This window comes from Pelophylax lessonae (assembly GCF_965119305.1).
Source record: "Pelophylax lessonae genome assembly, chromosome: 5".
Classification (NCBI taxonomy): Eukaryota; Metazoa; Chordata; class Amphibia; order Anura; family Ranidae; genus Pelophylax; species Pelophylax lessonae.
Window position 1 is genome coordinate 386,266,084 of NC_138772.1, and position 26,876 is coordinate 386,292,959.

General features: G+C 39.1%; 1 protein-coding gene across 9 annotated transcripts in view; it reads right to left on the reverse strand.

Annotated features, from left to right (window-relative positions):
• PTPRM (protein tyrosine phosphatase receptor type M) overlaps positions 1-26,876 on the reverse strand; it is a 974,793-nt gene that overhangs the window by 13,128 nt on the left and 934,789 nt on the right. For all 9 annotated transcript variants that reach the window (XM_082259726.1, XM_082259728.1, XM_082259725.1 and 6 more), the window contains 3 exons: positions 20,927-21,052; positions 18,275-18,438; positions 2,252-2,387 (listed from right to left, as the gene is read on the reverse strand). In XM_082259726.1, the coding sequence (XP_082115852.1) occupies positions 2,252-2,387; positions 18,275-18,438; positions 20,927-21,052 (426 nt within the window). The remainder of the gene's footprint in view (positions 1-2,251; positions 2,388-18,274; positions 18,439-20,926; positions 21,053-26,876) is intronic.

A 26,876-nucleotide genomic window follows, 5' to 3' on the forward strand; every position in this document is an offset into this window, starting at 1 on the left:
AGTAATGCTTCCATAAACAGCACTCTCCCTTTTAAAAAGCCATGTTGTTATTCATAAACATACAAGTACACTGTTGTAATTGCTTTTGGTATGGTCACATATCCCACAGCAGTCTCCAAAGAGCAGACTGGCTGCCTTAGTTTGGTTCTCATGATAAGGCCCCTTAAATATACTGTACAAGTACTATCATTTCATTGGTATTGCAGCCTTGCAGGAGGTAAGTGCTGACTGACAAAGGAGGACATTTCCATCATGTCTGCAAACTGCAGCCTTTGAATGTTCCTCTTTGTGGCAATGACATAATGACACAATTATATGTAGCATTACCTGCAGCAAGTTACATACAGTATACCTAATTTCCTGGCTCAAAGACATCCTGCATCATCTAACCTTTGCCTCACCTGCCTTACTTTCCCTGGCCTGCCCATTATTTAATTGGATTTTAGGTATTTCAATCATAGAGGCTCAGCATATAACATGTAGGTGTTATCTAGGGCAGTCTGCATGCAAATGCAGCTTACCTAGCAACTTTCACTTCTCCAAACTGACATGCCCCCTAAACTCTTAAAATTCACAGCCCACTACTTGCATCATGTGCTGAGGCTCTGGAGATGGGTGTCAAGGTAGGGTACTGTGATGTTTTCAGAAAACTTTGTACACCATTCTGTTAGCCCCTCCTGCCAGCCATAATCTCCCTGCATTGCATAGAGAAGTATTAAGACCCATTGATTACATTACTGGGCCTAAAATAAGGTACTATATGTAATCAAACCATAAAGGTTTTCCTTAACAAGGTGCTAGCATGTTAATGAGAAGGCAAATGAAAAACCCTTAACCACTGGCCTACTACGCTATAGCCGAATGACGGCTACAGCGTGGCCGGCTAGTTCAGGGAGGCAGTCATATAACAGACTCCAAAGCTTGCACTCTTGCGTGTCCCCTGGGCGCACAGCCAGAGGTGTTCAAGATGGCTGGGTCCTTGGGACCCAGCGCCTATCCGATCGGGTAAAGGGCCAATCACAGCGGCGCTTTCTCATGTGATCGCTCTGTCCAATGAAAGAGCAATCACTTATCAACAAACCGGCGTCTTGGTCAGTTCAGCTTGTGCTGCTGCAGGATTTCACTCTCCTCTCCTCACATGCTGTATTGGTGCAAGGGGAGGAGAGAGAAACACTGCAGCAACACAAGCTGGCACGATCCTGTGTGCCCCTCAGTGCTCCTACAGTGCCCTCACAGTGCTATCAGTGCTCCTACAGTGCCATCAGTGCTTCTACAGTGCCCATCAGTGCTCCCACAGTGCCAATAAAGTGCCATAAGTGTTCCTAGAGTGCCATCAGTGCTCATACAGTGCCGTCAGTGCTACTAAGGTACTATCAGTGCCACTACAGTGGCATCAGTGCCCCTACAGTTTTATCAGTGCCACGACAGCGTCCATCAGTACCACTACAATGTTTGTTAGTGCGCTACAGTGACATCAGTGCCACTACAATGCTCATCAGTGCCCTACAGGGCCATCAGTGTCACTACAGTTCTATTTAGTGCCACTACAGTGCCCATCAGTGCCACTACTGTATCAATTAGTGCCCTACAGTGCTCATCAGTGCCCTATTGTGCCACTACAGTGCTCATTAGTGCCTCTACACTGCTCATCAGTGCTTGTCAGAGCTGTACAAATGTGTACAAATGCATTACAAAAATGTGTTTTATTTTCTTTCCAAAAATTCTCCAAAGAAATTGTGGGTTTTTCCATTGTCCTGGTGCTCCAGGGCCTTCAAAAGTGTAATAGGTTGTCAGGAAATTAGATATACCCAGAAATACCTGGAATTTTGCAGTGGTAGCCATAGAAGGAAAAGCAGTGGGGGAGCATGGGAAAGGTAAAAAAAAAAAAACTGGTGCAGGGGTAGTGCTTTACACAGACACTGTCACTTTGACCTGCATGGGAAAGGTGACAGTGTCTTAAAAGAAAAAAAGAAAATGGTGGTTAGAATGAAAACATCAATAGTATTTACTCTGCTTTTGTGAATTATTTAGACTTTGTGTCCATTATGCCTAGGTACAGAAACACAGCATTTTTATCACAAACCTTGGAGTAAATTCCACAAGCCTTCAGGAGCTTTTGATTTGAAAGCATTATCCTTGTGGTAAGAACATTTTCCTTGTTTTGTCAAGCATTTGCACAACATACAAGAATTCCTGCTGCAGCTGAGATAATGAAACATTTGTATTCAGTAGTAAAATGAGAAAAACTTACCAAGAGGTCCACCATGTTAGGTTTATTGTTCCTAAGTGTCTTCACAGCGTGGAATACGTCAACTGCCCTCTGGTGCTGAAGCATTTCACAAACAATACTAATTGCACAAAATGTTCCACTGCGACCACCTCCATTTCTGTGAAGAGAAGAGTTAAATGTGATTTAGTCTGAGTTCCCTGAACGTTTCTGCAAAACTGCAATCCCTCAAGTATCATATGAGCTTCACTTAAAACTCAAATGATTTAAATTATTGGTTTGAGTTCTATACACTGTCTGCATCTCAAACTTTTTATGTACAGCTTCTGCCCTTCAAGAGGTGATAAAGAAACAAGCTACAGGGGATGTGATCATTAGAGACTGTGATTCTAAGATCACTTAGGAAGTAGCAATGCAGCAATCAGGACATATTTCTGTTGATGGTCTGTAGTCAACTTGTGAGTATTTCATTTACGTATTTGAAATGCTATATAATACTTACTGTTAAAGCTGAGCTCTGGGAAAAATTACTTTTTCTTTTTACATTTGCTGTGTAAATATAAACTACCTCTATTGATGCCTTTTAAAGCATGTGTGGCTGCTGTTACGTTACAGAAAACTCTTACTTTTATTCAGCCTGTACAGTTCTGTAAGCACCAAATGTTCAGCAATGAGAATTACAATTCCAGCTGGAGGAGGCACAGATGAACGTTATAATCTCCTGCCATCCAATCACAAAACACCTTGTATTTTTTTTAAATAATACAAGGTGTTTTTTGAATGGACGAGTTAGAGAATGAACAACCAATCATCAGAGCTGTACTACAGCCAGAACTGCAAAGTTGGCCATACACTAGTAGAACTTTGGTAGAAATGTTTCCATTTGATTTTCTAATCCTAAGTGGGGTCATAGAAGAAGCAGGATGGAATTTTTTTTTTTCTCAAACTAACATATTTCTAACGGTGGGCTTTGTTTTCATTTGGGAAATTATAATTATTTCAAAATTGAATGGTAAAAGCAAATTAAGTTTTGAATTACTTTCAAATTATATCTGTCAAACTGAGAATTTTTCGTGTGAATTGTCCTACAAATTGACACAGCAATGAGTCCTAGGCAGAATCCAAACAGGGAAGACCACTCTAGGTGAGACTGGAATCAGGTGCTGGTCGGATCCGCAATCCAGGATAGCTTCAAACAACAAAAGGAATGACCGCACTTCCGATAAATTTCAAAAAAGGAGTGTCTTTATTCCACATCAATCGAATTGGCAAGTACAGATACACGCTGTGAGTGCAGGACAATCGGTGGACGCGTTTCACGACTGGATGTGTCGCTTATTCATTGGTGATGAATAAGCGACACATCCAGTTGTGAAACGCGTCCACCGATTGTCCTGCACTCACAGTGTGTATCTGTACTTGCCAATTCGATTGATGTGGAATAAAGACACTCCTTTTTTGAAATTTATCGGAAGTGCGGTCATTCCTTTTGTTGTTTACAGCAATGAGTCCTGCCCTCAATGAGCTCACAATCTAAGGTTCCTAACTCACATTCATTCATACTAGGCCCAAATTAGACACGGGCCAATAAACCAACCAGCATGTCTTTGGAGCATAGGAGGAAACCCACAAAGGAACAGGGAGAACATGCAAACCCCGGGCAGGTAGTGCTCTGGTTTGGGATTTGAGCCAACAAATCTAGTGTTACTAGGCAGAAGTGCTAACCACTCAGCCACTGTGCTGCCCATGCTGTCAACAATGAAAATTTGGGAAATTTCCTTTCATTTTCTCTTACATTTCAAAAAAGGGAGTGAAAGGAAATTTTCTCAGTGGGACCAAAAGTAACCTGACATAGCTCTAACCCATCCAAAAAAAAGCTAAACTCCAGGCAAACAGTTACACAGCTGAAATACATTTACTGAAGCCGTTCTGCCTGCCAAAGCATTTGTATTTCATATTTACATTGTTAGTTTGAAAAAAGATATCTAGTCCAAAAGTCATGCAATAATGCTAATCCCTCTTATATCTTGTTCAGTGAAATTGCATTATGCAGCAGATGCTCAGACAATAGGTATTGAGTACCTATGGAGAAACGTCACATATGGCATCCAAGAAAGCTATTGACTAAGAATGGTTCATCCAGAACAGCACAGGTTCAAGGTTAAGGTTGTATACTTAGAAAATTGCTGGATCCACAATTATTTTTTTCTTCTGCTTTTCAATTATAAGCATATCCAGGAACATAATTACCATTTTCCTGCATTTTCCATTTTTATGGAAGGTAACACCAATATTCCCAGAAACTTAAATGAAAGCACCACCATTTCTAATAGATCAAGATACATATGAGAATATGCATATAAACAATTGAGTAATTTTCGTATCTGCCCAACTTCATGTATTAAAAGATCCCCTATGTTCAGCTTTTACATTAGCTTGTACCTCATGACATTACTTAAATTGACATCAAGGTAAAAAACAGAGTTTACAAAAAAAAACCTTTCGATGTGAAATAAAAAAGTCACTTCTAACGATAAACTGTGAAAATAGAATTGTGTACAGAAGGAAACTGAAAATCTCAAATGTATGAGCTGTCACAGGGGAGGGAAAATTTCCTAATGGGGAAATTTGTTCTGGTGAAAACAGTTTATAGGGGATTTCTCATCTGTTTTGAGAGGTATCCTATAACCTCTGCAGTATATCTAGGACAGAAAGTGAAGGGATCTCCCTGACAGAGAAAAGGAAGAAGCAAAAAACAAATAAATTTGGCAGGGTTCCCTACTCAACCCTAAATTAAATATGGGGTAGGAAACAAAGCTTACAGTATGTCAGTGACAAAAAAGGAGTTACACTATCTTATCATTCAGCGATGGAAAAAAAACAAGGTCTAAATGATCTGTAAATCCTCTAAAGCTTCCGTTTTGCCTTAGGCTTTTTGATTAGAAGCATCTAGGCTCCTAGGCTAGTGCTGACCTAATTTCCCATAGTTATAGTTCAGTTATGATCTGGACTAAGTTGTACGGTGTATGTTTTGAAGTTTTTCTGATTATTGTGACCATTTTCCTAAAGAATAAATAGCAGATTTAACCTTTTATGAGCTATAATATTAGCAGTAATAGTAAAAACACGCTAGAAGGAACTAACAATGCAAATTGGATGTTCCACATTCATCTCACTGTAGCCACTGTGTGCAACATGTGATTTTATCAATGGATCTACCTTTAGCGGAATCTCATAATGAGGTTCTACATTTTGCATGTGCATGCAAACTTGAGCAAATGGAATTTTTTGGCAAACCGCTTCCTTTTTTTTTTTTTTACAATTTTGTATGCTATGATCCTGTAGCATTTGCATCATTGCAAATACTGCAGATCCTTCTGGTGATTTTGCTCACTTCAAAAGACATATGAGGAAAATGTATGAAAGTGCTGGGCAAGGCCTGCCTGGGAGTACAAACCAGACCTAATATTTAAGCCAGCACACATTGATATTGTCTGCTCGCACAATACTGTTTTACATACCAGCAGAACAGATACCTTAGTGTCTTCCCCTGCCCTCTCTTACATTGCGCACTATGGCTACGACATCAACCTACCCTTTATTAGTAGTGCTGACAGAGCTCCTGATGAATAGAACACAACGGTCCGCATTTCAATGTGATAGTGGAGATCCTCTGATTACATAGGGAGAGCAGATCTCCCTGCGTAATTTATAGGACTGGGCTATTAATGTGAAAGCTCCTGCTTTTCATTCTGTTATAATTGCTGCTATTGTAAAAAAAAAAAAAAAATAAAAGCACTTTTTATCTCCTTACTAACCCTTAGTTAACCCTGATTAGTTTTTTAGTAATTTGAATGTACACATTTTAAATCAGTGCTTGATCACTTATGTAGTGCCACATTAAAAAAAAAAAAAAAAACCTTTCAACCAGAAAGATAATTCTAGTGGCTTTATAAAAAGAGATAGATACAGTGAAATGTGATTTTTATGTTATTTTTTAAAATTCTTATAATAGTTTCAATTTATGGTGTGTATATATATATATATATATATATATATATATATATATATATATATATGTTTTATTTTTTATGTTATGTTTCATGTTTGAAGGATGTAGGCTTCAGCACCTGAAACACGTTGACTTTCAATTCAAATTTGAAATAAACCAATTTATTTCAAACCATTAAACCAATTTATGGGGCTTCAATTCTATATTTACTAAAATTTAAAACTATTTTAGTTTCCAGAAAGAAGAATGGAAGAACAAATTTTGAGTAAGATAGTGTTAATCCTTTCCTGACCAGAAGTCATTGATGCCTAGATACTGTAAGCAGCGCAAATTTACCGCATCAGCTAAGCATAAACCCCATGACCAATGTACATATCTAAATCATTTTTAAGTACATTTTAGGACACATAGGAATTTGAGTTGGTATGCTGTTTTATTTAAAAAAAAGAACACACTCCAATATGCCTCTTTGTTTGGGACTTTTACACAGCAACCAATATAACTAGAAACATTTTATATAAAAGTAAAAATGTTATTGTTCAAAGTTTAAAAACAAACCTCCCTGAGGCTCATAATATCCCAATAAAATATCAATGACAGTGTTTATATACAAATAATATAACAGGTGGTGATACCCAATGCCATACATGGCATTTTTTGCATATTATTTTTTTTTACACATTATGATTGTTTATACCAGTGAATGTCACTGGTATAAGCAACCATTTTTACTGACTGAAACTGATTAATTTAGTGTGTTTTGTTGTTAATAGCTGTGACTGGCCACAGTTACATGGTATAAATGGGCTGTGATTGGCTCTGTCTGTGATCAGGTTGACCAATCACAGCTAGCAACACAATTGTACACAATGGATGGCATGAAAGGAAGCCATCTATTGTTTACAATTGTCATGTGGTCTGCTGTGATTGGTAACAGCGATCACATGGTGCTGGTAGTGGCCGGTAAATGTCCCTGTGTTTTATCCTATGTGTCCATGCACAGGGCACAAAAAAAATGGCTGACGCTCCAAAACACGTGTAAACGTGCTTAAGTGCTAGGCATATTTAGTGAATAAATTAATATTCTGGCCAATGAAATGAATGAATGCCAAAACACTAGATGCACCTGAACAAATCTAAACGCACTTAAACATGTTTGACTATACATGGCTTTAGACCCATGAGGCTTATATTGCAGCCTGAAGATGGCACCATTATTCTGCAGGCTAATGGCTTCAGTTTTTCTAGCCAGGATAGCCAGGATTGAGAGCCATCAGCTGTGCAAAGAGGAGGATGATTATTAATGTACCACACCACTGGGGATTGTGCGAGGGAATGGCATTATGGATATTGTGGGTAAGTGGAAGGGTTTATTGGAAATGGGACTAAATCATGTTGGTTTAATAATATTGCAACATCTCCCCTCAATCCGTTTGGGTATACTTGGACCAAAAAAATGGTAAATGGCAATTGGCCACAGCTAATTACATGGTACACATGGACTGTGATTGATCCTGTCTGTACCATGTGATTACTATGACCAACACAACTGTAACAATGAATGGCGTGAATCAAAGCTTTTCATCGTTTACAAATGTCATGTGATCTGCTGTGATTGGTCACAGTGATCACATGGTACCAGCAGTGGGCTGGTACACTGATCAGTGTACCGGCCCCCCACTAGGCAGCGGGGATCAGTCATCGGCTGTGTCCGGTGGACATAGCTGCTGACAGATGGAGCCCGCAGCACGCGCGAGGCTCGTTCAGGGAGGATGTCATATGACATCGACCCAGAATGACGAAAAGTCAAACTCGGCCATCAAATTTCTATAGGCCGGGCAGGAACTGGATAATGCAGAACCAAAGGCAGTAATACTTACCTCTGTTCCAATTCTCTTATGCCTGCAAGGTCCATCTCTGGCACCGGCATCTTCTCCCAGGCTTTTTCAGGTGTCGGCCTTTTGCTGTTTGCAGTGTGCTTGAATGTAAACTGAGCTGCACATGCACAGCTCAGTGTACAATTCTAAGGGATTGCGAACCGGTAGGTAGATGTATTTTATTGCAGAAGAGAGCCTGCATGTCCACACTTTTGATTTTTTTTTAGTTCCTCTTTAAGATTACACTAGTGACAGGTATTTCTTGTTAATAAAAAGTTATTAACTCCTGGGACAGCAAGTAGATCAAAAGTTCTTACACGTCCTAAAGATATCTCATGACAGTGCAGTATTTTGCACCAGTGACAATGCCTTGTTTTAAAAATGTAAAGTGTTCTGAATTAGGCAGAGGAGTGGAAGAAAGATCAGACATGTATGGAATACCCAAAATATTTCAAAATAGCCTACATGATGGTAGGACACTGTGTGTGTTCCTAGTTTTTAGACCCACTATCAATCAGAAAAATTAGCCATACAATTATTGTAGAGTTAACAGGTTCTCGACCGCCCTCCGCACATTTACTGCAGCAGGCTGGCTCTCCTCCACAAAGCCCTACGTCGGTCGCACGAGTGGTGCTGGCCGGTGAGGCGCTACCGCCCCACTAGGCAGCGGGAATGCCGATCTACGGGGCCAGCGGCCGTGATTGCCGCGGGGCACCAGCAACCGCTCCTCGATGAGAGAGAAGAACGGTCGGCCGTTGTAAACACAACATTTCTCTCTGAAATTATCACAGATCCTTCTATATCGAATCACAGGTCTCTATGATCATTTCACAGGGCCAAACCCCCACAGTTAGAACAATTCCCTAGGCTCACGCTTAACCCTTTGATTACCACTGTGTTAACTCCTTCCCTGCCAATGTCATTATTACAGTAACAGTGCATATTTTTAGCACTGATTACTGTATTAATGTCACTGGTCCCCCCAAAAGTGTCAAAAATATCAGTTAGGGATGTGATCTGTCTACCGCAATGTCGCAGTCCCGCTAAAAATTGCAGATCACCGCCATTACTAGTAAAATAAATAAATAAATAAAAATTAAATAAATCTTTCCCTTAGTTTGTAGACGTGATAACTTTTGCACAAACCAATCAAAATTCACTTATTGCAATTTTTTTACCAAAAATATGTAGCAGAATACAAATTGGCCTAAAAGGATAAAAAATTTAGATTTTTGAATTTTTTTTAACAGAATGTGAAAAATGTTTATAGCGCAAAAGATAAAAATCGCACAGGTGATCAAATACCACCAAAAGAAAGATCTATTTGTGGGAAAAAAGGACATCAATTTTATTTTGGTATAGTGTCACACGACCGCTCAATTTTCCGTTAAAAATAATGCAGTGCTGAATTGCAAAAATTGGCCTGGTCATTAAGGGCCGGTCCAGAACTGGTTAACTGACACATGCCATTGCTACTAAACAATGTCTGGGCATCTAAGCATCACTAAAACTCTGGTCAGGAAAGGGTTCAATTTTTTTCAGCTCCTGAAATCTGTATAATTGCTCTACCGGATATTTGTGGATGTTGTTAATAGCTTTTCATAAAGCACCTGTCATTTTAGAATTAGTTGCCCTTTAACCATAACATAAAAAAAACTTCCTTAAATAGATGTACACTTAACTTCCTTGTAAATCTGCCAATAACAAGGTATGCTAATATTACTTAATAACAAGCATTAGGATAATTGGATATATTGTTGTACTAAAATTTCAGCTGCAACCTTATGCCCTAGATATTTAAATCTAAATGCTAGGACACAAAAACAGTCAAATACCAATCTTGCATCTCTGGTGCCAGACTTTTATTTCATTCTTCTTTAAAAAGCCTCTTTTTAAAGGTTACTTCAGTCATCCTCAACAAACCAGAACATACTTCAATCTTACTAGAAGGTTAGTCACTTACATGAAAGAGATTTCAAGCATATTCACCACTTGTTTCAAAGCTTTCCATGCAAGTAAAAGGTCACGTCTGACCTTAAGGGATACAAACTTGATGGAGCCTTCTCAAATGTAAAATCACTTCTATAATCCATGAGATTTACATGGAACAATAGGAGATACTGAAGAGGCCTCCCGCTGATAGTCAAACACAGTGGAAGGGAAAGGAATGGAGGCAGGCTCTCTTGTGCATTCAACTCGTGTAAAACCACCTAAAGAATTTCACCGTCAGGACTCAATCATGCCCCTGCGCTACAGGTATGTCTTTTCATAGGTAAAACCTAAAGTACATTTAAAATTCCGCACCAATGCTTTTTTTTTGGTACAGTTTTCACCAATGTACTTTCAGGTTGTGTTTTTTTCTTTTTTTTAAATAAAAATCCTGCTTGCTGTAGTTTCCTGTAGAGTTAACTATACTGCATGTAAAACACACATACTACAGTGCCCTGAAAATATATTCTTACCCCTTGAAATTTTCCACATTTTCTCATGTTACAATGGTAGCACTGCCTCCTAGAGGACTGCTGAGAATTATACTTTCTGGATTTCCCTGGGTTACCCTTAGAAACTGATAGCAGACAAACAGCATTGAAAGTCCTTGGCTCAGTCAATAATCAATCGAGGGGATGTTGGTTTTGAGGTTTTATTTAGAACTGGGATGGGAGAAGGGGTTTAGTTGGATACTCCAACTATGAACTACGCACAATCTTGAGGACAACTCACTGCAGAATGCGGCAAGGCCGCTGCTTCACCCTGCCACTGAAGTGAAGATAGTTTTAAAGATTCCTGGTTGATTATCCTCTTCGGGGTTCTAAACTTGGCACCCCCTTTACTTTCCTTGCCTGTGTGTGCTGACACCCGTCCACTGACTCTATCCACTGGAGTGGTCCCCTTCCTGGGCAGACCCTTGCAAGCTTCCCAGTACTCACGAACACTGTTTTTCCCAAAGATGCTCTGCCTTCACCTCCACCTCCACCAGTCAGCTTTCCTGGACCTCCGGATTCAGCACCACACACCTGGTCCACAAGGCTGGCCACCTGTTACCACCATCCTCAGCAAACAGAAGAAGAGACAGCCGTCACCCTACTTCTTGGACCTGGCTTCCCGCCCAAAGACCCCCTGCCTCGTATGCTCCTGGCTTTTATACCCTATCCCATGATGCACCACATTCTGTGCCAAACCCCTGGGATGGTATCTAAGCCTGTGTATGTGTGTCTTTAGCTGGGTTTCCTCCACTGTCCAATGCATCTCCCCATTGAATGCAGTAGGGACACTCCCTCAGCCAAATGAATCACACATGGAACACATGCGCAGGCTTAACTAATGATCAGGCTCCCCTGATAAACAGAAGGAGCTACTAGGCTTTACCTACCTAGCACCTACCTAGGAGGGTGCTACACAACCAAAAACGTAAATGTATTTTATTGGGATTTTTTGCGATAGACCAACACAAAGTGGCACATAATTGTAAAGTGGAAGGAAAATGATAAATGGTTTTCAAAATTTTTACAAATAAATATCTGAAAAGTGTATTCAGCCCCCTTTACTCTGATATCCCCCAACTAAAATCTCATGGAACCAATTGCCTTCAGAAGTCACCTAATTAGTGAATAAAGTCCACCTGTGTGTAATTTAATCTCAGTATAAATACAGCTGTTTTGTGAAGCCCTCAGAGGTTTGTTAGAGAACCTTAGTGAACAAACAGCTTCATGAAGGCCAAGGAACACACCAGACAGGTCAGGGATAAAGTTTTGGAGACGTTTAAAGCAGTGTTTAGTTATAAAAAAATATCCCAAGCTTTGAACGTCTTACGGAGCACTGTTCAATCCATCATCTGAAAATGGAAAGAGTATGGCACAACTGAAAACCTACCAAGACATAGCCGTCCACCTAAACAGGCTGGGCAAGAAGAGCATTAATCAGAGAAGCAGCCAAGAGGCTCATGGTAACTGGAGGAGCTGCAGAGATCCATAGCTCAGGTGGGAGAATCTGTCCACAGGACGACTATTAGTTGCGCACTCCACAAATCTGACCTTTATGGAAGAGTGGCAAGAAGAAAGCCATTGTTGAAAGAAAGTCATAAGTCCCATTTGCAGTTTGCGAGAAGCCATGTGGGGGACACAGCAGACGTGGAAAAAGGTGCTCTGGACAGATGAGACCAAAATGTAACTTTTTGGCCTAAAAGCAGAATGCTGTGTGGCAGAAAACTAACACTGCACTTCACCCTAAACACACCATCCCCACCGTGAAACATGGTGCTGGCAGCAAGATGTTGTGAGGATGCTTTTCTTCAGCAGGGGAAGCTGGTCAGAGTTGATGGGAAGATAGATTGAGCCAAATACAGGGCAATGTTAGAACAAAACCTGTTAGAGTCTGCAAAAAACTTGAGACTGGGGCGGAGGTTCACCTTTCAGCAGGACAATGACCCTAACCATACAGCCAGAGCTACAATGGAATGGTTTAGATCAAAGCATATTCATGTGTTAGAATGGCCCAGTCAAAGTCCAGACCTAAATACAATTGAGAATCTGTGGCGAGACATTAAAATTGCTGTTCACAGATGCTCTCCATCCAATCGGACAGAGCTTGGGCTATTTTGCAAAGAAGAATGGGCAAAAATGGCACTCAAGATGTGCAAAGCTGGTAGAGACATACTCAAAAAGACGTTCAGCTGTAATTGCAGCAAAAGGTGGTCCTACAAAGTATTGACTCAGGAGGGCTGAATACGAATTCACGCCACACGTTTCAGATATTTATTTGTAAAAAAGTTTTGAAAACCATTTATCATTTTCCTTCCAATTTACTATTATGTGCCAATTTGTGTGGATCTATCACATAAAATTCCAATAAAAATGTGGAAATTTTCAAGGTGTATTAATACTTTTACAAGGCACTGTATATAGTGTGTTTTCCATTTGTTTTTGCAATAGCATGAAAACACATACAATTATTTGTTTTTTAATTGTGTATTAAAATACCACAACATGTGCAAAAAAAAAAAACCTTAAAAACATGAGTTAAAAAAGGTAATAAGCCCTTTGCCACTGGCAGCAACTGCATTGTTCCTATAGATTTATATTGAGTCTTTAGTCTTGGTAGATAGAATCATAAAAGTCTATATGGGCTCAATGAACAGGTATTGCAAGAGGTGAGGAAGGTTTCAATCAGAGGATGTGAACAATGGAGCAGGCTGTAGCTTTCCTACTCATGTACGTAGGTAGCTTAGAATGGTGCCAAAGGGGCTGGGTAAATTAGATCAAGAGAGCTAGGGAGGATGGGCAAGTGCACTTTAAATGAAAATACCCTTTAAAAACTAAAAGGTATAGGGATTATCAAATCACTTTTTCTAGATTCCAAAGTACTGGTACATTTGGAAAGGTGTTACTGTATATATATATATATATATATATATATATATTTATATATATATATATATATATATATATATATATATATATATATATATATATTTATATATATATATATATATATATATATATATATAGAGAGAGAGAGAGAGAGAGACACACACACTATATTACCAAAAGTATTGGGACGCCTGCCTTTACATGCACATGAACTTTAATGGCATCCCAGTCTTAGTCTGCAGAGGTCAATATTGAGTTTGCCCACCTTTGCAACTATAATAGATTCAACTCTTCTGGGAAGGCTGTCCACAAGGTTTAGAGTGGGGCTATGGGAATGTTTGACCATTCTTCCAAAACCGCATTTGTGAGGTCAGGCACTGATGTTGGCGAGAAGGCCTGGCTCACAGCATGCGCACTAATTCATCCCAAAGCTGTTCTGTCGGGTTGAGGTCAGGACTCCGTGCAGGTCAGTTAAGTTCCTACACCCAAAACTCACTCATCCATGTCTTTATGGACCTTGCTTACAAGGGTTCCAATACTTTTGGTAATATTGTGTGGCCTCATGCCATCATGACCTCAGGTCAATCCTGCCCCTTGACCCCATATAGGACATCGCTTTAGTAGCAAGTATAAAAGACAGCCAGTATCTGGAGTACCCGTTCTTCTCTTGTCCTTGCTCTGGACATCCCTGTAAAGTCTTACCGTTGGTCCCCGCAGTAGAAGGGGTCTTGTTGGGGGTAAATCTCCCTGAAATTGGGCACTCCTGGTGCCGTAGGTGGTGCAGGCATAATATGCTGCAAGTCATGTCTATGGCAACCACCCTGGGTTTCTGCTTCCCCTCCCTCTTTCTCTCCTTCTCCGCTGGCTAGCCTCCTGGTTCGATGCACTCGGTGACATCATCGCCCGGTGCCCTGGGGTTCCTCCTGCATTCCAGCAGTGGCGGCACGGGCCGATGAAGTCAACCAGCGGGATCGGATTGGCTGCTAGCTTCAGCACAGCCGTGATTGGTCCAGTAGTCGCCTATTCTCATTGGATGACCGGAGGCGCCGTTTTTTTAAAGGTCCTGACTCTGCTGGGACACTGCGACCGCCACTATACCTTCCCTGGCCATTGCGGTAAGCCCTGTAGGGTATTCTATTTGGGGGGACATTGTGATGGTAGGATGAGCCTTAGGTTTAGTGTGTCCTTCCTTGCAGCTGCCTGGCTGTCCTGCTGGCGGTCCCTGGAGCTTGTTTGTATATTCTTGTTTGTATATTCTCTCTGCTGCTGGCTGCCTTGGACAAGTAAGTGTATAGGGTATTTTCCTTCCTACTGTCCTTCTCCTGACCTATCTGTTTATGTGTGCTGCTTTTGTTCCAGCCCAGGATGAGCTCACCGGTTCCTACTCAAGAGGCACTGAAGACTCCTGAAAGGTAGCGGACGCCTGGTGGGTCTGCTGCTCCTTTTTATTCCAGGAAGTTTTAATGATGGGAGATGTCCTAATGACACTGGCTGGGAAGGGGTTAACATCTAAGGTGATCAAGGGGTTAAATGTGTGCAGCTTTTACTACTAGACATCTCAGGTTATCATCCCTGCAGAGAAAATTATAGATTGCATCCTCTGTACAGAGCTCTTTGTTGTTTATCAACACAGAGCTCTGAGCTGTGCACACAGCTGATCAGCAGGTCTCAGGCGTTATTCATTGGCCGGGACTTGCTGACAGACTCCCACTGTGTACAATGACAGCTGGTGCCGGGCGGGGGTGCGCATGCGCCCCTAACTGGGAGGTAGGCAGCAATGTATGGGTACAACGCTTTTCTTACAGTGGCCATTGGCCCACCGTACATTGCGGGCACCAAGTGGTTAATTTTCTTGTGTGTGGTTATGTGATCTAACAGTTTGACAATGGCCCTGAATTCCCAGAGCAGTGAGGTCAGTGCTTTGTCCATTCCCCTGCAGAAGCTGCTCTCTGATATAGAGGAGCCTGAGTTGCTGGATCATGTGAATGCACTGGATCTGCAATGGAGTGCCTGAAGCTACAGAGGCCAGCTACAAATGATTTTTATGGGGCACAGCTTCCAGAATTTAGTTTATTTTTAAAATATTTCAGAACTTGACAAAACTGTCATTCTCTACACATATAAACTATAGGTGTATTAAAAGATCCCATGTATGTGTACAACTATATAGGTTTATTTCCAAAGCTAATAACCACTGATCTAGAGTTAATAGGTAGCAGATAATATGCAACATTATAAATGATTAAAAATAACAAAGTGTATGCTGACACTTCTTTTTAAAACATTACAAAATGCCAGAGCTGGCATTTTGCAATATATATGTTATTACCTGAATCAGCAGTAATACACTCTATGTTATATACCACTGATCCATTTGTCAAGATTATAATATAAGCAAACTCACTTCTATGCCCCACACAACCTCCTAATTTACATCAGAATGACATGACATCTTCTACAGCCATAAAGCTCTTTCGGTGATATATTACCGAGAAATCGCAGACTAGAATCTAGTAGAACCAATGAAAAAATGACCATAATAATAATAATAATAATAATAATAATAATAATGCCAGGGCATGCCTAAACTAGTCAAGTCTTAAGCTCATCACACACACATTACAATCTGACTGTACAATTTTCTATAGATCTAATAAAAACTATGTAATGGAAGGGTTTGTCCAAATGGCTACAGATTCGTTAGAATAAGTAGGTTCTCAAATTACTTAGTTTGTATAAATCTAACATTAATTGTACAAAGATTGTACAGTCAGTTTAAAAGCTCTGTACCAGATAACAAGCACTCTCATTGGAACATTGGAAGTGATCATTAGTGCCTCCTCTGGGTAAACCTAAAACTCCTACAAATTAATCAAACACCACAATTGGCTTTTGTATTGGGACATGATTAGGCTGCTTATGGCAAAATAGAAAGCATATTTAATCACTTAATGACAGCCTGCCTGCAATGTACTGCGGATGGGCAGCCCATACAGGCAAATTTATGTGCGGGTATGTCGTTGACTGTTTCTGGGTTTAGGGTGCACATATGCGCCCCCCGCTGATGCCTGCTGTGATTGTACACAGCAGGAGTATGTCAGCAGGTCCCACCCAATGATTCATGGTCGAAACCTGCTGATTGGCTGTGTCCAATCAAAGCCCAAAGCCCTGTGTTGAATCAACACAGGGCTCTGTACAGAGGGAAGAATCTTTCTGTTTCATATCCCTGAAAAGCAGGGATAAGAAACAAAGAGATCTTTAGTAAAAAACAGCACACATTACACATTGTTAGGCACACATTTAACCCCTTGATCACCCTAGATGTTAACCCATTCCCAGCTAGTGTCATTAGTACAGTGACAGTGTATAGTATTATGACTGATCACTGTATTATTGTCAATGGTGATGTCAGTGGCAGTTAGTTAGTTCATCCCCCCTAGTGTCAGATTGCCTGCTGCACTATCACAGTCCCATTATAAGTCACTCATCACTAATAAAGAAGAAAGTTTTTTTTTTTTAATATGTTTTATAGATTTTAAAGCGGAAAGTAAAAAATATTGTTTTTTTTTTAATTTTTGGTCTTTTTTGTTTATATAATAAAAAAATTAAAAAAAAAACACTGATATAAATTTTGTTTGGGTACAGCATTGCATGACTGAGCTATTACCAGTTAAAGTAGCACAGTGCTAAATAGCAAAAATTGGCCTGGTCATGAGGGAAACCCAAGGTCGTTAAAGCATACAGTAAGTGTCCCATACTACAGAAATCAAGTTCTCAAACTGTTCCTCGATTTAATTAACTGTATATCGATTAATTAAAAAGCAGTATCATAGGTATTGCTGGATTCCGTTTTGGAAAAGCTAGGCTGCATCTCTCTGCTCCATTTGTGTACCGCTGCTGCTAACATCTTTGCATCTGCCCCTACTTCCAGAGAGAAAAAGAACATGCCGGCTTGGTTTTAGGCTAGACATGGAATAGCATCCAGCCTGACATCGAGGGCTTCCGTCTTTTTTTTCCCAAGGGTCTAGAGGTGGGCAAATGCATAAAAAGCAGTGTATCATACACAAAAAGCATTGCCATATGGAGGGCTGGCCAATCCAAAAATGGATTCAGCAATATCTAAGGTACTTCCTACGTATATTTGGAGATTTGTTTAAAATTTTTCACTCTCTCAGACTTTATTTCCTTAAAAACTTGTGCACTTATCTTTTCATTTCAAAAGCTGTGCACTGTGTTAAAAACAAGAAGAAATGCACATGGAATTTTAAAAGCAAGCTGTCTTTCAGTATAACATTCCTAATGCACACCATTCCATATTATGTGACATGATAAAAAACATTTCCAAAACTCCCTTTAAAAAGCTAAAGCCAGAGATAGACCCTCTTGTCAATAGTAAGTTTGATAATAACAATGAACCATAGAAAACTCCAACAGTAATACTTCATTTTATTGTATATCCATTAGTACATTTTAACAGTTGTATTTATAAGTACCAACCTTAGAGAGAAATTAATATTGGTACATAAAGCCATGTTAGTTCTCTTTACTTGTTTACATTCTTTCTGTCTATTTTTGACTATTTTGTTGCTTTTCTTGACATTACATTTCAGGATGAACAGATTGTCCCAAAACCTATTACCATAGTAACTCAGACTTTATTAGTCATTTATTTTGACCTATGAATGTAGAGGTGGAGGTGATGAACCACTAAAATAGTCCACTAACATTTATTTAAGTTTTACCTAAAGATGGTGGGTATGGTACCTATAAAATATTTAACTGGGCTACTTACAAGCAGTGCACAACTGTTCGTCCTTCTCCTCCATTATATTCTTCTTGCCATTTGTCCACTTGCCGAATAAGCTTTAGAAAAGACCTTTTAGACACTGGAGTATCCCTATACATTGGCCAGCCCAAGAACTGGAACTGCTGTACCATGCGGTATCCATCTTGAGGCTGAAAGCACAGAATAAAATAGATTTCCTATAGAATATAATCACTCAATAACTTACTAAAAACTAGCTTTTTACTTTAGAAAAGTTACCAATTCTGAAATGCTAACTTTACTGAAACATAAACTATATTTATAGATTCACTGCTATAAAAGCTTTAGAAAATAAAAACTAAAAAAAAATGTTTAAACATTTATAAAACTACTACTAGCTTATGGTAGCATGACCTGGATAAATAAAAGCATTCATAAACAAAATGTTAAATACCCTAATCAACCTCAAATTACGGTATCCTCCATGCTGCCCATGCTCCTACAAACAAATCAAGAAGAGTTTGATCAAACACTTTTTGATGGGAGCTCGGTCTGTTATTGCCAGAAGCTGGCTCCAGCCTTAGCCCCCTTCACTCACTGCCTGGGCTTGTGAAGTGAACAATATTGATCAGACATGTGCAGAATGAAAAAAATTGTTTCAATTTGTTTTGGTTCAATTCGTTATTTGAATAAATTCATTTAGTTAAATTTGTTTAATCTGTTTAATTTGTTTTCGTTTTCTTAAATCGTATTCAAAATGATTAAAAATTTCACAATTCAAACTTTACAAATTCAAATAGTTTTTGAATACATTTTTAAATAGTTTTTCGAATTTGAATACGAAAAGTTTTCAAATTCGAATACAAAAAGTTTTCAAATTTGAAACGTTTTCAAATTTGAAAAGTTTTTGATTTGTCTTCCAATTTCCAAAGACAATAAAATAGAAAAGAAGATAAGTGATTAGAATACAAAAAAATACGACAGAATAGAAAAGAATATAACAGACAATAAAAGAGTATAATAGAGTAAAACAGAGCAAAATAGAATAGAAAAAAAAAGAACAGACTAGAATAGAATAAAAAAAAATATAGAATAAAATAAAAAGAATATAACCATCTTCTGAAAAAAATAGAATACAAAAGAATAGAATTAAAAAAAAAACAATAGAATAGAACAAATAGAATAGAATAGAATAGATAGAACGAATATAACCATTTCCCAAAATTCAAATAGAATAAATTTGAATTTGAGAAGATTGGAAAATAATAGATTAGAATAGAATAGAAAATAACAGAATAGTATAGAAAAAACAACAGAATAGAATAGAAAGAATATAACCATCTTCATATTCTAATCAATTATTTTCTATTCTATTCAAATTTTAATTGATTCTATTTGAATTTTGGAAAATGGTTATATTCTTTCTATTCTGTTCTATTATATTCAATTGCTTTTTCTATGTGTTCATTCTATTCTATTCTTTTCTATTCTGTTATTTTCTATTCTATTCTTTTTTATTCTTTTATATTCAAATTCAAATTTATTCTATTCAAAATGTGATAATTTATTTCTCCTATTCTATTGTTTTCTATTCTATTCCTTTACTTTTTATTCTATTTTATTCTCTTTGGAAATTGGAAAACAAATCAAAAACTTTTCGAACTTAAGACATTTTCGAATTCGAAAACTTTTCAAATTCAAAAACTATTCGAAATTGATTTAAAAATGATTTGAATAGATTCAAATTTGAATTTCGTCCGAATTGTTTTTGGTATTTTTCGGACTCATTTAGATTCGGTACTATTGTAATTCAAAAATTCAAATACATCAGAATTTCCGAAACTGGAAAATTCGTCCGGAATGAAACAAACTGCACACGTCTAATATTGAGCAGAATAAATCTCAGGCCCACAGCCTTACCTGGTCTGTTTGGAATCATTTTTGTTACTTTTCCAATTGCATCCCTTATCTCCACTAAGGTTTGAGAGTGAAAATACCCCCGGGATCTGGTCATGTAAGACGGGGTCTCCCCCCCCCCCCCACACACACACACACTGCCAACCCCTCTTATTTTTCTCTTTTTTTGCTCTCTACAAGTTTTTTCTAGGAACCCTGCTATTGTCCACCTGGTTCAAATGCAATTACGTACCTAATGTGACTATATTTATGCCTCGCATTATGGAATGTTGTTCCTCTTTTCATTTCAACATGTATCCTACCTATGCTGGTATTAGTTGCCTCATTGTAAGCTATTCACGTGCATTGGTATGTCTCTGTTAACTTTACATGGACCTATTTATGTCTATATGGTCTATTATGTATGATGTTCTTTTTGTACTTTATTATGTTGAAAACTCAATAAAACAAGATTAAACATAAACAAAATGTTTACACTAATGTACATATTGCAGTTATTTAGGGCTGCCATTGCCAACCCAGTTTTAAAGGTTGGGCTTTCACTATTATCTATGCTTTGATAACTTTTTTTTATCGAGAAAAAAACTGTTCATTGATTGTTTTCTAACACAATAGTTTTTTTTCCAACCACACTATACACCAAGCTGACTGGTGTCAGAATATGAACAGTTGCAGCATCTGACTGGATGCAGCCACTGTTCAGGCAGACAATTTTCCATCTGACTCCTTTGGTTATTTAGTCTGGGCGAATTTCAAACTTACTCTTGCTGCATTATATATCCTAAATATTCGGCTGATTATGTCTTCTTCTAAGTCTGCAGAGACAAACTCCACTTGAATAGGACCATGTCTATGTACTCCATTTTCTGGCCAATACTGCGGACACAACTAAAGAGAAAAAAATTGGACTTATCAATATAGAATTATGTATACAAATGTACACAACTATATGTCTGCATCATAATTTCTTTTTTTTTTTCTGCATCATAATTTCATGATGAATAATAAATATAAATGTACACCAATATTATAACAACAATCTGTTAAAACAAGTCATAACAGCCATTTCCTAGCACGGACAACAGTACGAACAGTACGATAACCACTATTGCCGTTGACATAGATGGATTTTTGTCCTTCAAGCTTCTGCAGTTATAGCTGAACCAGTTTCATGGTAGAATATTTGCAACATTAGAGGCATTAAGTCAGTCAGAAAGAAAAAGAAAAACAAAAAAAGCAATGTCTTATATCCCACTGAAATGGAAGACCACACATTCAGATCTCATTATTGGTACAAAAAGCAGAGGACATCAGGAGCATGGAGGATCTGGTCCTTTCCTCTTAAAATAAACAGGAAGTATATAGGAAAACTTGGTTCTATTGGATTGATTTCATGAAGAGAAAGGCTCTTCTAAAGGGAGACACCTACACTTTACTGAAAGACTTAGACTTACACCCAAGACACCTCTACCATCTTCCTACCCCTCTTTCCTTTTCTTATCTATTTCTGCTTTACTTTCCCTGCTATAGGCTCAAGTTTTTTACCCCTCTAATCCTTTTGCAGATGCCCGGGGCTTCACCTCAAAACCCACACCTGATCAACAACACCCCCCCCCCCCCATTGTGTTCCTCTTTAAAGCTTGCACAACTAGTTCAAATGTTTTATCCACTTAAATATACTATAGCACTATGTATTCACACCCTCATTTGAGGTTTAATTGTTAAATCCCTGGTTTCTACTGCATAGTTTTTGTATCAGTGATTATAATGTCTTGTCCTCTCAATGTTTGTATGGATTTTAGTTATACTCTATACAACTGAAAAAAAACCTTTTATAAGGAAGAGTAAAATAATGACATCACATGCTGCATTTATGCTCCATTCACACTTGTACGACTCCAAAGTTGCGTGACTTTGGAGTGCAACTTTAATGCAACTTTGGATGGGTGTGACTTGGATGTGACTTGTTGTCCCTCTGCAAAGTCGGACCCACAGTTGCACCGCTGTTGCATGTAAAACATTCAGGTATGACTTTCATGCAACTTTTGAAGGTTAACATTGAAGTCTATTGAAGTTGCATGAAAATCATACCAAAGTAAGTCAACTTTAAGCCACACATGTATAAATGGTTAACATTGGAAAATATGGGGTATGACTTGTCATGCGACTTTGATGCCCAAAATCGTATGACAAGTCACACACGTGTGAATGGGGTCTAAAGTGTATATTTGCACTTTGCAAAATACTTCCAGCATATATTGAATGTCAAACTAGGATTTTTAGAGATTACCATATATACATTCATCTCCATTCAACAGGCACTCCTAGAAACTAGGAAACCCTACTGAATGGGGTAAATGTATATGTTGTTATCTATGGAAAGAGAGCAGTCTTATCTTTCAGTGATAAACAAGGAAAATCCAACCCAGATCTATCAACTTTTCCACTCAAGAATGATCATCATCTGTAGATGCAAGGTGTAATGGTATCATCTACGCATCACTAAATGCTGCTGAGTTTAGTAGGATGCCATCAGCCATGATTCATCTTATGCTGAAGTTTTTAAAGGATGGGAGCGCCACACCAGCTTGTAGAGAATTGTATTTTTTAACAGCCAAAGCGTTTCAGGGCCTCAGGACTCCTCCTAAATTAGAGCTAAAAACTTCCATAGGTGAGCACAGCCAAACCACACATGTGAAAGGAATCAGGGTAGAGAAGCACTGCTACAGGAAGTTTTTAGCCCTGATGAATGGGGAGTGCTGAGCCCTCAAAACGCATTGGCTGTTACAAAATAAAAATATTTTAAAACATATGTACAAGCTGGTGTAGTGCTCCCATCCTTTCAAAACTTTAAAAAACTCCACTGGGGGTCCAGCAAGACCCCACTGTTGCTAGTGAGCAGCGTCTAGGACCACAAACCCCCATCCCATAAAACACATCCACAAAAAGGTTCAGCGCTCCTACATCAGAAAGATTACATCATTCATCTAATGTCTACCTTAACTCCCTGTTCATAGAACTCAGTAAATTCCTCTTTCATGGTGTTGTCCAGGAATACACTGACAGAGAGCCCATAGGTGAGCACAGCCAAACCCCACATGTGAGAGGAATCAGGGTAGAGAAGCACCGCAGCAGGAATTTTTTAGCCCTGATGAATGGGGAATGCTAAACCCCCGAAATGCGTTGGTTGTTATAAAATACATTTTTTTTAAAAAGTCTGTACAAGCTGGTGTGACGCTCCCATCCTTTCAAAACTTCAACAAATTTCTCTGGGAGTCCAGCAAGACCCCACAGTTGCTAATGAGCAGCCTCTGGGACTACAAACCACCCATCCCGTTAAAACACATCCACAAAAGGTTCAGCGCTCCTACATCAGAAAGATTGAATCATTCATCTAATATCTACCTTAATGTTCTGCTCATACAACTCAGTAAATTCCTCCTTCATGGTGTTGTCCAGGAATGCACTGACAGAGAGCTTTGAAAGGCCAATGGGAAAACAGGTTTTCCATGAATGAGACAGCTCTTTTTTGAGTTTTGCATAAAAAAATTATGGGATGCAACTCCTGAATCCTGTTTTCTGTCCTCACTAGATAGATTTAACTTCTCTATTTGTCCTGGTGACCACCGTCACTAAGACAGGAAGTAATGGGAAATCCAAAATGTTAGAGTTGTCTCCAAAATGAGAACTTGGGATAAATCTTGCAGTAAAGACATCTGTTGGTGTGATATCTTCCTAAGAGGGGACTGTAACGGATCAACCGTCACCCCGATCGGGCACCTCCATTGATGGATGCTCCAAGTGCTTCCCGAGGGCTCCAAGCACTCCACCAGACACCATAACGACCTCAGACCCCACGAACCGCCGCAGCTTGGTTGGGGTCTCGCTGTCTCCTACCCATCCTGGACCTACGAAAAGGCTCCAGGTTCCCGTGGGTGAACCTCTCTTTCCCCAGAGAGTGAAGCAGGCACAGGAACAAGCTCTTACACAAGCTCTTACAAGGGCTTAGTGATTATCCAAGGGAGTATGAACAGCATAGCAATCCTTTGTAGCTCATTCCCCCAATAAGAGACTGGACTCTAGATTGAGGGTGAAGTAGAACACAAACTTTAATGGTACAGCTGCTCTTTTATACAGTTTTCCCCCTACAAGGTTCCTGCCCAATGACAGTCTGTGTGTCTCTCTCACAGACAAGCACACATAATACACATTATCTAGGAGGCAGACTTCATGGCAATGGTCTATAACAGTCTAAGTCTCCCAGTGTAAAGTGGGAATAAATCTTCATATTTCTATATGAAGATATTGCTGACAAATATTGCTGTCCCATCTGAAGCAATTCAAACCATTAATTATCTGCTCCTCACCTCCGGTGACAGTGAATACCGTCACAGGGACTTAATTTTCCTTTGCTGAGATTTCCACTAACATCCTATTGCCTCTCTGGGACAGGAATTGAAGAAAAATCCCCCCAATGGGACACAGACAGCAAACTATTCTATCAAAAACTATAAATATAAATAAACTTTAATTATCTTTTACCTTCCTGCCCGGCATATAGCGGATTGACGGCTGGGTGGTGGCTTTACTATTCTGACTGGACATCATATATCAGTGCACACCAGTGAAGGAGAAAAATTACTTATTTACAACATTTTATAACAGAAACTATGAAAACCTTTTTTTTTTTTTGTTTAGCAAAAAAAAAAAAACTGTGGTTATTGCAACAGCGCTGAAAGCTGAAAATTGGCCTGGGCAGGAAGGGGGTGAAAGTGCCAAGTACTGAAGTGATTAAATCTTCAGAAAAACTTTTTCTTACAAAAACCAAGAACATAAGGTACTGCATATCCAGGAAACAAACAAACAACTATGGCTTTTAAGACATTTTAAATAATTATGAACATTTTTAAACAAATATATTAATTGATTGTTATCACAGCACATTTTTTCCTACATCATGCAACATTTCAGTGATTCTGATCATAAATTGTTTTACAGCATAAAAATTCATGCATGGCAAGTTCAAAGTTCCAAAGCAGTTTCCTCTTGTGCTGAGGTTAAATTGTGCAGAACAAATGACCAAGTTACATGGATACAATCAGTGTACTGGAAGATACATATGGATCCATCTATTCATTTGGTGGGCACTAAAAAGGTCAGCCTTTCAACTCTGGGAAAGAAATGCACTTAGATGTAATGTAAATGGAATTTTAGTGCTGTTACATATGTATCCAGTGAAAAAAAAAAATTGCAGAATACTGTGATGTGTGTTTATTCATCCATTTGCTTGTAAGTTTGTAAGTTTGATCCAGTCTTTATAAAATGGCACTGTGTTAAATGCTTGCTCCAGCACATCCACATCTCCAGGGCCTTCACATTGCGAAGAGTAAACATTTCAGACTGTTAACTTGTTTGTCTCTCCCTATGTTCATCATAGCGAAAGAAAAAGGGAATCGCTTGGATCTTATTTTGCCAGCAGTGATAAAACGTTTAGAAGCATGTTACGCTGCCAAATTATTTACAGGTACTGCAACACTCACTATATACAAGGGTATTGTATTTTTTTAAGGTACAATAACGATACAGGCAATGAAGTATGCCAGGAAAGCAGGAGGTTAATAGACACACCAGCATTTTTTAAACTACTTGGGTCTTATTTTTATAATTGCATAGTGTTTTTATATTATAAAAAAAAAAAAAAAAGGACAACAGAAGAACACATGTAGAAATGAAGTAGACACATAAATGCACTGTAAAAAAATGAATATACAGCACTTAGATGTGGTGGTTGCATTTGTTTTCTTTTTCAGACTAAGACCATTTCAGTAAATACCTTATCAGAAATGCAGTGTTCCTGTCACTTCCTGCAAGCTGAACTGGATAAAAGCAACAGTACCTTCATTGTAAAATTCTACTCTCCTCACCCCTCATGTAATGTAGAGGAAGAGAGGAAAATATATTTGAAATTCACAGCCAGTGACAGCCATGGCTTCATCTAAAGATTCAATGTGTCACAGACTTACTGACCGCAGCCAGAGAAAGCCTAACCAGACCAAAGCTGGGTTCCTTGAGGAATGGAGTCTATGAAACGGGTGGTCCTCTCCAGAGTTCCTGATGGTGGGGATGAGTCGCTACCCTGGTTACTACCAGCCCAGTCAAGGTGAGTAGAAGGTCCAGGTGAGGTAGGCCACAGGAATGATGAGTGGTGAAATCAGTCCAGACTATGAGGGACTGAGCGCAGCACAGCACAGCACACAAGGATCCCAGGGGATTGGAAACAGAATGCTGCACAAGATTTCTGGGAACTGGTTGTGGCTCAACATACAGGATATCCAGGGACAGGTATACAGAGAGTACAGCAAAACTTTAAAGGATAGGGTACAGCTCAGCATGCAGGATTTCAAGGGACAGGTGGGCAGAGTACACAAGAGAAGTTCCAGGGATATAGTACTGTTCAACATGCAGATTTTCTAGGGACAGGTGATCAGAGTGCACAGTACAACTTCCAGGGACCGGGAGCCCCACAGCATGTAGAATTACTAGGCACAGGGGAGCAGAGTGCACATTGGACCTTCCAGGCACAGGGTACCACTTAGTGTAAAAGATTACTGGCGATGGGTGAGCAGAGTGCACAGCGGGACTGCCAGGGGAAAGGGTTATAGGACTCATTGATACGTGGACAAATGTTACTTGGACAAGGATGGCTGATCTG